This window comes from Sinocyclocheilus anshuiensis, unplaced genomic scaffold (assembly GCF_001515605.1).
Source record: "Sinocyclocheilus anshuiensis isolate Anshui unplaced genomic scaffold, SAMN03320099.WGS_v1.1 scaffold305, whole genome shotgun sequence".
Classification (NCBI taxonomy): Eukaryota; Metazoa; Chordata; class Actinopteri; order Cypriniformes; family Cyprinidae; genus Sinocyclocheilus; species Sinocyclocheilus anshuiensis.
The window spans coordinates 661,285-671,644 of NW_015540850.1; the positions used below are offsets into that span (position 1 = coordinate 661,285).

General features: G+C 36.2%; 2 protein-coding genes across 4 annotated transcripts; one reads left to right on the plus strand and one right to left on the minus strand.

The window, feature by feature from the left end:
* Positions 1-289: 289 nt before the first annotated feature.
* Positions 290-2,025, plus strand: LOC107687741 (DNA-binding protein RFXANK-like). 2 transcript variants are annotated; one of them, XM_016485190.1, is made up of 8 exons: positions 290-615; positions 746-863; positions 964-1,029; positions 1,174-1,274; positions 1,387-1,512; positions 1,629-1,695; positions 1,763-1,843; positions 1,937-2,025. In XM_016485190.1, the coding sequence occupies exons 2-8, from the start codon at positions 764-766 to the stop codon at positions 2,005-2,007; spliced, it is 612 nt and encodes a 203-aa protein (XP_016340676.1). In that variant the 5' UTR covers positions 290-615; positions 746-763; the 3' UTR covers positions 2,008-2,025. The 2 variants fall into 2 exon arrangements, with proteins under 2 accessions (XP_016340676.1, XP_016340675.1); XM_016485189.1 differs by having other exon boundaries at positions 292-615; positions 743-863.
* A 22-nt stretch (positions 2,026-2,047) lies between these two features.
* Positions 2,048-4,017, minus strand: LOC107687739 (nuclear receptor 2C2-associated protein-like). Of its 2 annotated transcripts, none has more exons than XM_016485187.1 (5): positions 3,913-4,017; positions 3,694-3,784; positions 3,506-3,611; positions 2,735-2,802; positions 2,048-2,469 (listed from the first exon to the last, which is right to left on the minus strand). In XM_016485187.1, exons 1-5 carry the CDS (start codon positions 3,948-3,950, stop codon positions 2,113-2,115), a joined length of 660 nt encoding a protein of 219 aa, XP_016340673.1. In that variant the 5' UTR covers positions 3,951-4,017; the 3' UTR covers positions 2,048-2,112. The 2 variants fall into 2 exon arrangements, with proteins under 2 accessions (XP_016340673.1, XP_016340674.1); XM_016485188.1 differs by having other exon boundaries at positions 3,903-3,961.
* Between the last annotated feature and the right edge of the window lie 6,343 nt (positions 4,018-10,360).

Sequence of the window (10,360 nt, forward strand, 5' to 3'; positions counted from 1 at the left end):
ATATATATATATATATATATATAATAATAGATAATAATTTTTTCACCCAAATATTTCATTATCTAGAAAGCTGATGGGCTGTTATGAACCATGGGAAAAGTTCAACAAACATCAATAAACATGAATAATTAAAGGTAGACAGACAGATGAGTTACACCTAGCCTACTCAATGAAGGGGGCGTATTGATCAGTAGATTCAACCAATGAAATACTTCTTCCCAGCTCGCACTCAAATGCTATTGGCTCCGTCTATAGTCAGTCTTCGAAGGCAGTAAAGCAGTCACGCGCCTCAAGGAGTCAGTACATGAGAGTGAACTAAAACGATTCCTAAAAGATTCATCCAACCCCTCCGACTCGTTCACGAAACCCATTTCAAGCTATTGTCCCAACTCTAGTTGTTAAAAAAAGATGCGATAAATTTTGCAGCCAGATATATATTATGAGAAAAGTAGCCTACTGTTTCATGTATCATTCAATAGACTTTGAATGTGCGCGAGTTCAATGCACTTGCAAGACTTCTATTTCAGTTTCACTTTTGCAACCGAATCAGGAAACAAAAGCAGCATATACGATCACACGAACCTGTGAAGTTTAAGATCATGTAAACAGTCAAAGGTAATATTCTCCTAAGTCATATTTTGTTATTTTATATTAGTATTATTAACTAATTATGCATAATAATGGGCGCTAATCTTGTTTATTAGTTATTTATTTATATTTTCTGTATTGCGTACATTTAAAGCAGGTGTAATGATAAGCGATTATGGAAAACCGAAATGATGAAAATGCAGTAAACCACTCGACCACTCTGACAAATAAACAGCGGGGGAATGAGGTCACAGTCCGACCCGCCACTTTAGACAGTGAGTCTGCCACCTCCTTCTATAGATATAGGCAGATTTCAAATGCAGGCATTTAATAGTCTTTTAAAATGTAATTATGGCATTTAATTATGTCTTGTAGACCTCTCAATTCATCAGCTGGCAGCCCATGGAGAGATTTCACAACTGGAATTACATTTATCCAAAGGTATCAATAAATATACAACACTTGCTAAAATAAATAAATAAATAAATAAGGGCATCCTGCGCATGCATGCATAAATAAACAAATAAATCAATGAATGAATGAATAAATATTTATGTATATATATATATATGGGTAATCTTGCAGACAGTTCTCTACTTAACAGTCAAGATGAGCGAGGTTTCACACCACTAATGTGGGCTGCTGCATTTGGAGAGATAATGATGGTGGAGTTCCTCCTTCAGAAGGTGAGAAAGACACATTTTGGTAGCCACTAAGTCTAGACTATATATATATATATATATATATATATAAAACTGTATATATTATTTTTATTTTTTTAATATTATATTATATCAGGGAGCAGATCCGAGAACACTCGCTAGAGAACGAGAAAGTGCCTTGTCTTTGGCCAGTGCAGGAGGATTTGCCGATATTGTTAATATTCTCCTACAACATGGTGTTGATATTGATTCCTATGACTGGGTATGAGCAGTTTAATTATTTGGAAAATGTTCGTAAAACTTTACAAATACATCATACACAACCATTAAATACTGCAGAAACATTTTCCAAATCTAAAAACTTTCACTTTCTAACAGAATGGTGGGACCCCTCTTCTGTATGCAGTTCGTGGGAATCACACAAAATGTGTTGAAGCTCTCTTAAGTAAGTCTTCAAAATATTCATGCATTTTATTATTTGTGATGATGAACTAAAGTAAGTTTGTGTTTAGGATGTGGGGCAGATATCACGTTTGAGGCAGACTCTGGCTACAGTCCTGTTGCTCTCGCTGTTGCATTGGGCCACAAAAAAGGCAAGAGTCATTCCCTACAGTATATTAATATAACAAATAATACATTTTAATTGTATTAATTAATAACTGACAAGTCTTCCAACTTGTTTGCAGTGCAAAAACTGCTTGAAGATCATATTTTGAAGCTCTTCCGGGAACCAGTTTCAGTGTCTGAAAACACATGAAGCAGAGAACTGCTCTTACAAGACCTTACAATAATCCTGCATATTTTATAGCTTTATTTTGACATAGGAGATGTAAAGAACAACCAGTTTTGTATCTTTTTTCAATTAAAAAACATTTTTACAAACGTGTAGTACATGTGTTTTGACTTGATGTGAATATAATCCATAGTCTCTCTGTAGAAACAAAGGAAATGAGATCAAAAGTAACATCAGTGTATGCTTTTCCTGTGAGTAGGTGGAAATAAATTCCTCATCCAGAGGTGAAAGCAAGGGGGGGTGGTGGAAGTTGGTTGGCATTCCTGCCTCTTCATACTTCCTCGTTGTCCTTTTCTCAAAACATTCCAAAACCTTTTCCCCCAGGATATCCAATGTGTAAACAATTATTCTTCCAAAAAAGTCAGCACTGTTTTCAAACACTATTTTCAGCCTCTGAACCAAAGGGGCATCTTGAATGGGAAAACTGTGGGTGAAGAATCAAGGATTTGATAAGCTTGGAATAAATTGAAGACATGGGCAATTTGGCCATTGGCCAGGAAAAGAGAGAAAACATAAGTCGCAGTAGGTTACTGTACTAGAAAAGTCCACTGACTGTGAGGAAGTTCAGAAGACACTCAATCTGAGAGAATATGGGGATTATATACATGCATTTATCTAAGCGGATGCAAAAATGACAAAAGGTGGTGATTGCTGAAGGTGAAGAATAATATTGCACCATCTGGAAGGATATTTGTAGACAGTTGTTGTCCTCTGGATAGAAGTCCACAATATGTTTGAGATCCTCTTCTTTGGCAGAACCTGTAGAAAACAAACATTTTAAATCTCTATTATTCATTTTTATCTCTTATTTATGAAAATTGTTAGTTGGTTGTAGATATGATGCCTTGGGCTGCAGTTCAACACAGTAGTGATATTTCAGTGGTGAATAAAGCAAAGTTTATCCATGAATCAGCTGAATGAATGATTCAATGACTCACACATAAATGCAGTCACTTGTTTTGTACGCCAATGAATGAGCGTTTTTGAACTAATCTGTTGAGTATGGTTCAAAAGACTCACTAAAAGCCATTCATTTTGCGCCACATGGCTTAACTATGTAAACTGCAGAAAGAGTCAAACTAAATCAGATTTTCAATTGTTCATAATAAGGCAAGGAACATGTATTAAGACAGCAAATATGGTGTCTTATGAATAAAAATGAAATTAATACAATTTCAACAAAAATAAAACAAAATATAAAATAAGTTCAAGAAAATATTCGCAATGCTTCATGGGAGTGGGCGGTAAACGTTGAGCTATTTTGCCGCGATTTCGTGTTTTCATGGCAATAGCAACTAAGCATTTATGGAAAGTACAATTAGGCTACTTAAATCGTTCTTCGAAACAACTTCAAAATGACAGTAAATTAGTCCACACCATCCCTTAGCAACCTCGGAGCTCATGGTAAGTATATCTTTTACGGTTTTACCGCTAAACGCTAATATTGTTCGTGTTGACTGACCTTGTAATTTGCAAGATTTCCCTGAAAACCCTCCTTGGAACTGTAGCCTGAGCTCTGAAACTTTCACAGGCTGTGGAAACTCCAAGACAACCCACTGGGATTCACCCTATTTTTAAAAATAAGGTGGTAAAATGGGTTAAGAGAATGAGAAAACCGCACGAATCGTCGCACCAACTCGGCCAAATTACCTGGTCAGAATTCCAGCACGTCTCCTCATTAGAATCAAACATGAACTTCTTTCCGAACTGCTTGACATCTCTGTTCAGCACAGAACTCAACCTGTATGACAGAAACTCCTTTTATGTTTGAATCTACTGTATGGTTATAATAGCTAACAATGTGCTTTACAAAACATATAGTTCATATGAATATAAATATGTTAGTATTAAAAACCCACGTTTTAATACCTGCTTTGCGTGTTGTTACAAATCAATGACTCTACCATCTTCAGATCGACCTTTCAACTGTGGGCAAATGAAGGCGTGCGTGATTTCACGACAGTAAGGGCAGCGTGTAATTCGCTTCTCTATGGCTAGATGTCAGTGTCACTCCTTAATAATTGCTAGTCATGAAGGCACAGTTTCTTTGCTAGACCTAGGCCTACTTGTTCAAGGTGCATGAAACCTACATATCATCTATCAAAATCTGTGTAATAATTATCCACAGAATAACCGCAGTGTCTATTTTGGGCTCTATTCCGTGTGAACAATACAGAATTAAAAGTAAATATTTATTCTAATTTTTTTTTCTAAAGCGCAGTTAGAAATAGGATATCATTGTTTAAAACGGAGAAGATATCTTTTGTTGCTGATGTCAAAGTCTGGGCATCTAAACTCACAGTATTTTTTAGTATCATTAAGGTAGAAGCAGCCAAATTAGGCAGATGCCAACATGGACAGGTTGCACGGCATGCCTTGATACTTGGAAATTAGATATGGATATGACTTGGCTAACATTAAATTCCAGTGTAAATACTGCTTCTGCTTTTGTTTTATCTATCCTAAATCTTATTTTTTATTTTTAGAAATAGGATATCATTGTTTAAAATGGAGAAGATATCTTTTGTTGCTGATGTCAAAGTCTGGGCATCTAAACTCACAGTATTGTTTAGTATCATTAAGGTAGAAGCAGCCAAATTAGGCAGATGCCAACATGGACAGGTTGCACGGCATGCCTTGATACTTGGAAATTAGATATGGATATGACTTGGCTAACATTAAATTCCAGTGTAAATACTGCTTCTGCTTTTGTTTTATCTATCCTAAATCTTATTTTTTATTTTTTAAATTTTGTATTATACATCATTTTAGTACTGTGCTATCACTAGATGACAAAAATCTGGAACCTGAAGCAAAACCTGCTGAGAATCAGTGTCATAGTATTGTAGTGGATGGAAATAAAACTTCAGGCCTGTTTATTAATTATTTAATTCCTTTTAAAATGCTTTTGTGTATTTTTGAGACTTCACAGAATATCAACTCTCTTGTCTTGTCTTGCAGCAGTTGCAGCTTTAATCTAAAACTGAGGATTTGGGAACTATTTTGGGAATAAATGTTTGTTCTTCCTGTAAAGAGGAGCAAGATCAGAGCGAGAGTGATTGACAAGATTATAAATAAGCTGTCCAGGTCTAGCTTGTTTGATTTGTCTCAAGATTTACAGTCTATGGGCACTTGAGCAGATTGGCCCAATGAGAGGGCAAAATACATTACAATCTCAAGATCTCAATTCAATTTCAGCTTGATTTTTAACAAAACTAAACTTCCAGCTGTGCTTAATAATAGCAAAATTTAATCTCTGGAATTATTAGACTACACAAACCTTTGCTAATCAGTATGTTATATACAAATATACTGTAAAATGGCTGACAAATATTTAATATCGAAAATCTCTGCTTTAGTTACTGACTAATCCTAACTGAAGTTAATGGAGAATCTTTACAGAAATGTGATGTGATGTGACATGTGGCCAAGTATGGTGACCCATACTCGGAATTAGTGCTCTGCATTTAACCCATCCAAAGTGCACACACACAGCAGTGAACACACACCCGGAGCAGTGGGCAGCCATTTTTGCTGCGATGCCCGGGGAGCAGTTGGGGGTTCGGTGCCTTGCTCAAGGGCACCTCAGTCGTGGTATTGAAGGTGGGAGAGAGCGCTGTACATTCACTCCTCCCACCTACAATCCCTGGCGGTACGAGACTCAAACTCGCAACCTTTGGGTTACAAGTCCGACTCTCTAACCATTAGGCCACGACTTCCCCATCGTGGCCTAAATCATCGTTCCTCGAAATGATCCAAAAACCACAAACGTGCTATTTTCCCCTGTGAAGTACACTATACATCAGCCATCATCATTTCCAAATGAATATTCTAAATTTTGTTTCAAAGATAATTCATTTAATGTTAATTTATTTAATTCAGGCCAACCAAGGACAGAGTAGCTAAAAACAACAATCAGCACAGTCAGATTGTTCAATATTTCAAGTTACGTGCAATTAATTTGTTTGTGTAGAAGAAAATCAATATTTAAAACTGATTACCTTAAGAGTTCTACTAATTCTTAGGGTGTACATTATGGTGAATACATTGTAGAAACATTCTTTTAACTTACACTTTAAAGTTGTCACTTGTAATTGCTTTCATATTAAGTTTCTTTCGTTTCAGTCAACTTGATTCTGATTTGCAGTCTCTGCAGTTTTTAATCACGTTACTGGTTAATTTAACAAGTTCTTTCAAGAAAATGGCAAATCATATGGTTGCAATGTCACATTTCATTCCAGCGCATGTACGACTAATACCCATTCAGTTTTTACCACTTTATTAGCAAATATTTTATGAGGAACTCTTTCATTCTTTCTAATAGGATGTTTTTTTTTTTTTTGGTGCTTTTTTTTCTTTTCTGAGCAAGCAATGCCCAATGGAGGCTGGGTTTAGCTAAAGGTCAACTGTAATTTTTTTTTGTGTTAACAGGTCAAGATTTCATTGAAAATCAACAGCAACAACAAAAGATGTTGTTGATTCCAGCACAGGATTGGTTAGTAAAGCATTTAAGGCAGGGCTTAGTTCTGTTTGATAAGGTTGCAGTCATGTACAGTGTTGCCAAGTCGATTTTTATTGGGTGAAGCGATTGGGCTAGTTTTGAGTAGCAATTGGGCGGATTTTGCTGTGAAAACTTGGCAACCCTGGTCATGTATAGCCATTTTACAATCAAATTCAATTTACGCAATACGTTAAGCATGAAGAAGCGATCTGTTTTTATTGCTGTTAATTTTCAATCATTGCTCCGTTCTGACGATCACCACTCAAAGGATGATATATGAATGGGATTTATTTTTGCATGCCGTTGGTTGATACGATATTCACAGCCAATCAATTATTCTGAATGCCATTTGATGTGCCACAAGGCACTCTGTGCTTTAATAAGCTGAAAATGCCTCCAAATAGAAGACACATCTGTTTGCTCTGGAGCAATTAGATGTGTCTGAGCTGTTCCATGGTTTTTGGCAAGCCTCGTACTTGTCCCCGGCACCAGAATTTTCTGCTTCAATATTAGCGCGACTCATAATTAAACCCTTTAGGAGCGAAGCGTTTGCACAGTATGCTCGGCTGCTTCCATTGCAAAGTGCAGTCGCTTATGCTTTATTCGCTTACAACTGCAAGCAAAAGATTTTGATTATTGTCTCTCTTCCAGTCTTAGAGAGGCTGGCTGTCATTATTCAAGGTGAACATACGCTCATAGTGCTCCTGCCAGCACTAAATTAGAAGAAAGATTGATGGACGGGGGGAAGAAGATTGACAAGACAAGGAAATATTCAGCATGTGCTCTAATGACCTATTGTTTGTTAAATAGAACGCTTTCAGTTGCTAATGGGTGTTTTAGTCTTTGTAATGGTGATGTTATAGGGAAATCAGCTTTAAAATGTGATAGTCAACTGGCTTTGTGCTAGTAGGTGCATATTTGCCATAATTCAATTGGTGAAAGCAGTTTTCTTCCCATTGGAGGGAAAAATCACAGGCAAGATCTTGTTAACACCTCTTTTTTGTTTCTTTTATACAGGAATGAGACTAATTGGAGGAATATTTTGGGTTCAATACAAGTTAGGCTCAATCGACAACAGCATTTGTGGCCTAATGTTAATTTCGATTCGATTTTGTTGTTTTCTTTATATAATGCAAAAATCACAGTTACAGTGAGGCATTTCCAGTGGAAGTGAATGGGGCCAATTCTTGGAGATTTTAAAAGCAGAAATATGAAGCTTATAATTTTATACATGCACTTACATTAATTCTTCTGTTAAAACATGTTTGTTTGAGCCATAAAGCAGTTGAAATCATAATTTTTTAAAAATGATTTTAGGGTTTTCTGTGTTGTCATGGCTACAAAGTTGTATGAAGGTCTATAACTTTACACAGAATTGGTTAGAATATTTTTTCCACTAAAGTCATGACGCTTATATTGTTACATCTTGTGGCTGTAACATTGAAACTTACTTAAACGTTTACAAATTGGCTCTATTCACTTCCATTGTAAGTTCCTCACTGTAGCAGAAATTTGTGGGTTTTTTTTCTTTTTTTCTTTTAGAAAAGGGATAAATTTAAATTAATTTAATTAACATCATGCCTTATTCTGAGATTAATTTGCACCCAGAATATTTCTTTAAATCTCCTATTTCTCTGTTTTTGATCCTGAGAAAAGACTTAATCTTACTTAATCTTAAACTTCAACCCAGAGGAGAAATCTCTTTCACAACTGGAGCAATGTCAGCTTCATCTCTGCAGCATAACTGCAGGGCTTACTATCACTTATTGGCAAATGACAGACCTCAGCAGCGTTGTCCTGTTGTCAGGCCATAGCACTTTGTCATGGTGCCTTGTGAACAGAGCAGTAAATCCCCTTGGCTATTGGTTCTACTGTAAAAACGACCTGCATCAGCAGGGTTTGTGAAGTGTGCCCACTTTGGTTTAAAACTCCACTGGCGCTCGACCTAAATCGCCAGAGGGTTAGTAGAAGAAGTGACTGCTATATTGTAAATTTTTCAACACTCCTTTTGGGACTAGTGCAAAGTTACTGCTATGATTTGAGCTGTCTATTTAGACAGGATTTTAAAGGGGTCATATGATGCTATTTTAAAGATCATTATTTTGTGTATTTGGTGTAACAGAATATGTTGACATGCTTTAATGTTCAAAAAACACATTTTTTTTTCAAATACTGTACATTATTGTAGGTCCTCTATGCCCTGCCTCTCTCAAACACGTCGTTTTCAACAAAGCCCCCTCCTTTGACAAGACTTTTATAAAGAATATCTCTTTGGATTTGAGACTTTAGTCTTTGCAACTTTACCTTCTTTATGCACCAAGAGCTTGTAACACTCCAAAGAGAAAGGAAAAATTTAAATCGCATCATATGACCCCTTTAAGGGACCATGAAGAAGCAGCATCTATGAAAGCTTGTTTCTGCCATAGGATTACAAAAATAAATAAATAAAATAAAAAAGGTAATATCAGCTTTTTAGCTCACAATTCTGACCTTTTTCTTCACAGTTGTGAATTGTGAGAAAAAGTTTGAGGGAAAAAAGTCAGAATTGCGAAATATAACTCAAATTTCTGCAATTACATATTGGTATTTCCTTCACGCAAAAAAATAAAGGTAATGGCGAGTTTATATCTTGAAATACTGAATTTCACAATTCTGACAATTTTTTGTAATTGTCTGTTAAACGGAGTTAACATCACAACTCTTTTTTTACATTTTTTTTTTAATTTGTTGTTTTTCGCCACATAATAAAAAAGTGATGACTTTTATAGTTAATATCAAATTTCTAACAATTGCGAGTTTATTTCTCACAATTCTGACTTCTCGCATTTGAATTTTGAGGTTATAATAAAGTTTCATTTAGTACTGAAAATAGTGATCAAATAGTTACATCTAGTTATGCGCTTGCTATGCATGTTTTATGCTTATTAGAATATTGTGTCGTTAGCTGCTAACTATGTAGATTGTTTTAAAATTTAAATCAATCGCTTATTAGGGTTCCATTTTAGTTAGCATGCTGCCTTGGAACGCAGTTGCCTACCTGGGCTGTAGACAGCAATACAGTTCACTGGGTTTGGAACAAAGCTTCAGCGAGCCTTCATGCCTTTAGTTATTTTAGAGTTACCGACTAGGACATAAGAGGTAATTTGTTGTCATGGTGATTCAATTTGCGTGTTGTTAAACCCTTGCGCGGTGCATGAGAGTAAGTTATGTGTTGCAGATCAAATGGAAAATAAACATCTAGAGTGCAAATTAAATTAATATGAGTGCCATTTCAAAGCGCTGTTTAAAACGTCATTAAGGCTGTTTCACTCAAAAAGCCTTTTCCACATAAAAGACACATCATTTGCCAAACACATTAAATTCGAAGGTCATGATGCTATATGAACAAATTGACCGCCGTGTTCTTTTTGAATGTCCTTTTGTGTGCTTTTAAGCCCTGTGTTGTATTCCATTACTAGTTTCTCCACAGTGTGTTGTCTTTCTCAGTGCCTTGAAAACAGCTGCCTCTCACGGTCGTCTACATCCGTGAGAGACAAAGGTGTGAATCCTTGCTAGTTTCGCGCTGGCTTGATGCCTTTTACTTGCACTTCAGTTTAACCCTGCATATTGCTTTTACTGCTGTTCTCACATCATAACACCTTGAATTAGGAGGATTCCATCTCATTAACCTAGACATACACATAGCATGACAGCAGCGAACACCTGGGTGGCTCAACATGCTCTCTGCATGAAATGTTAGTGGAGGAATGTTTGAGAACCTGATAATACCATAATTGTACTCATGCAAAGAGTCCACTGCATCTAGGGAGCCACTGG

Coding starts and splice junctions, on each gene's coding strand:
- LOC107687741 (XM_016485190.1), top strand. CDS start 764: ATGGAAAACCGAAATGATGAAAATGCAGTAAACCACTCGACCACTCTG. Junction 864..963: donor CCGACCCGCCACTTTAGACA/GTGAGTCTGCCA, acceptor TATGTCTTGTAG/ACCTCTCAATTCATCAGCTG. Junction 1,030..1,173: donor GGAATTACATTTATCCAAAG/GTATCAATAAAT, acceptor GTAATCTTGCAG/ACAGTTCTCTACTTAACAGT.
- LOC107687739 (XM_016485187.1), bottom strand. CDS start 3,950: ATGGTAGAGTCATTGATTTGTAACAACACGCAAAGCAG. Junction 3,612..3,693: donor CGTGCTGGAATTCTGACCAG/GTAATTTGGCCG, acceptor TTTTAAAAATAG/GGTGAATCCCAGTGGGTTGT. Junction 2,470..2,734: donor AGGACAACAACTGTCTACAA/ATATCCTTCCAG, acceptor TTCTTCACCCAC/AGTTTTCCCATTCAAGATGC.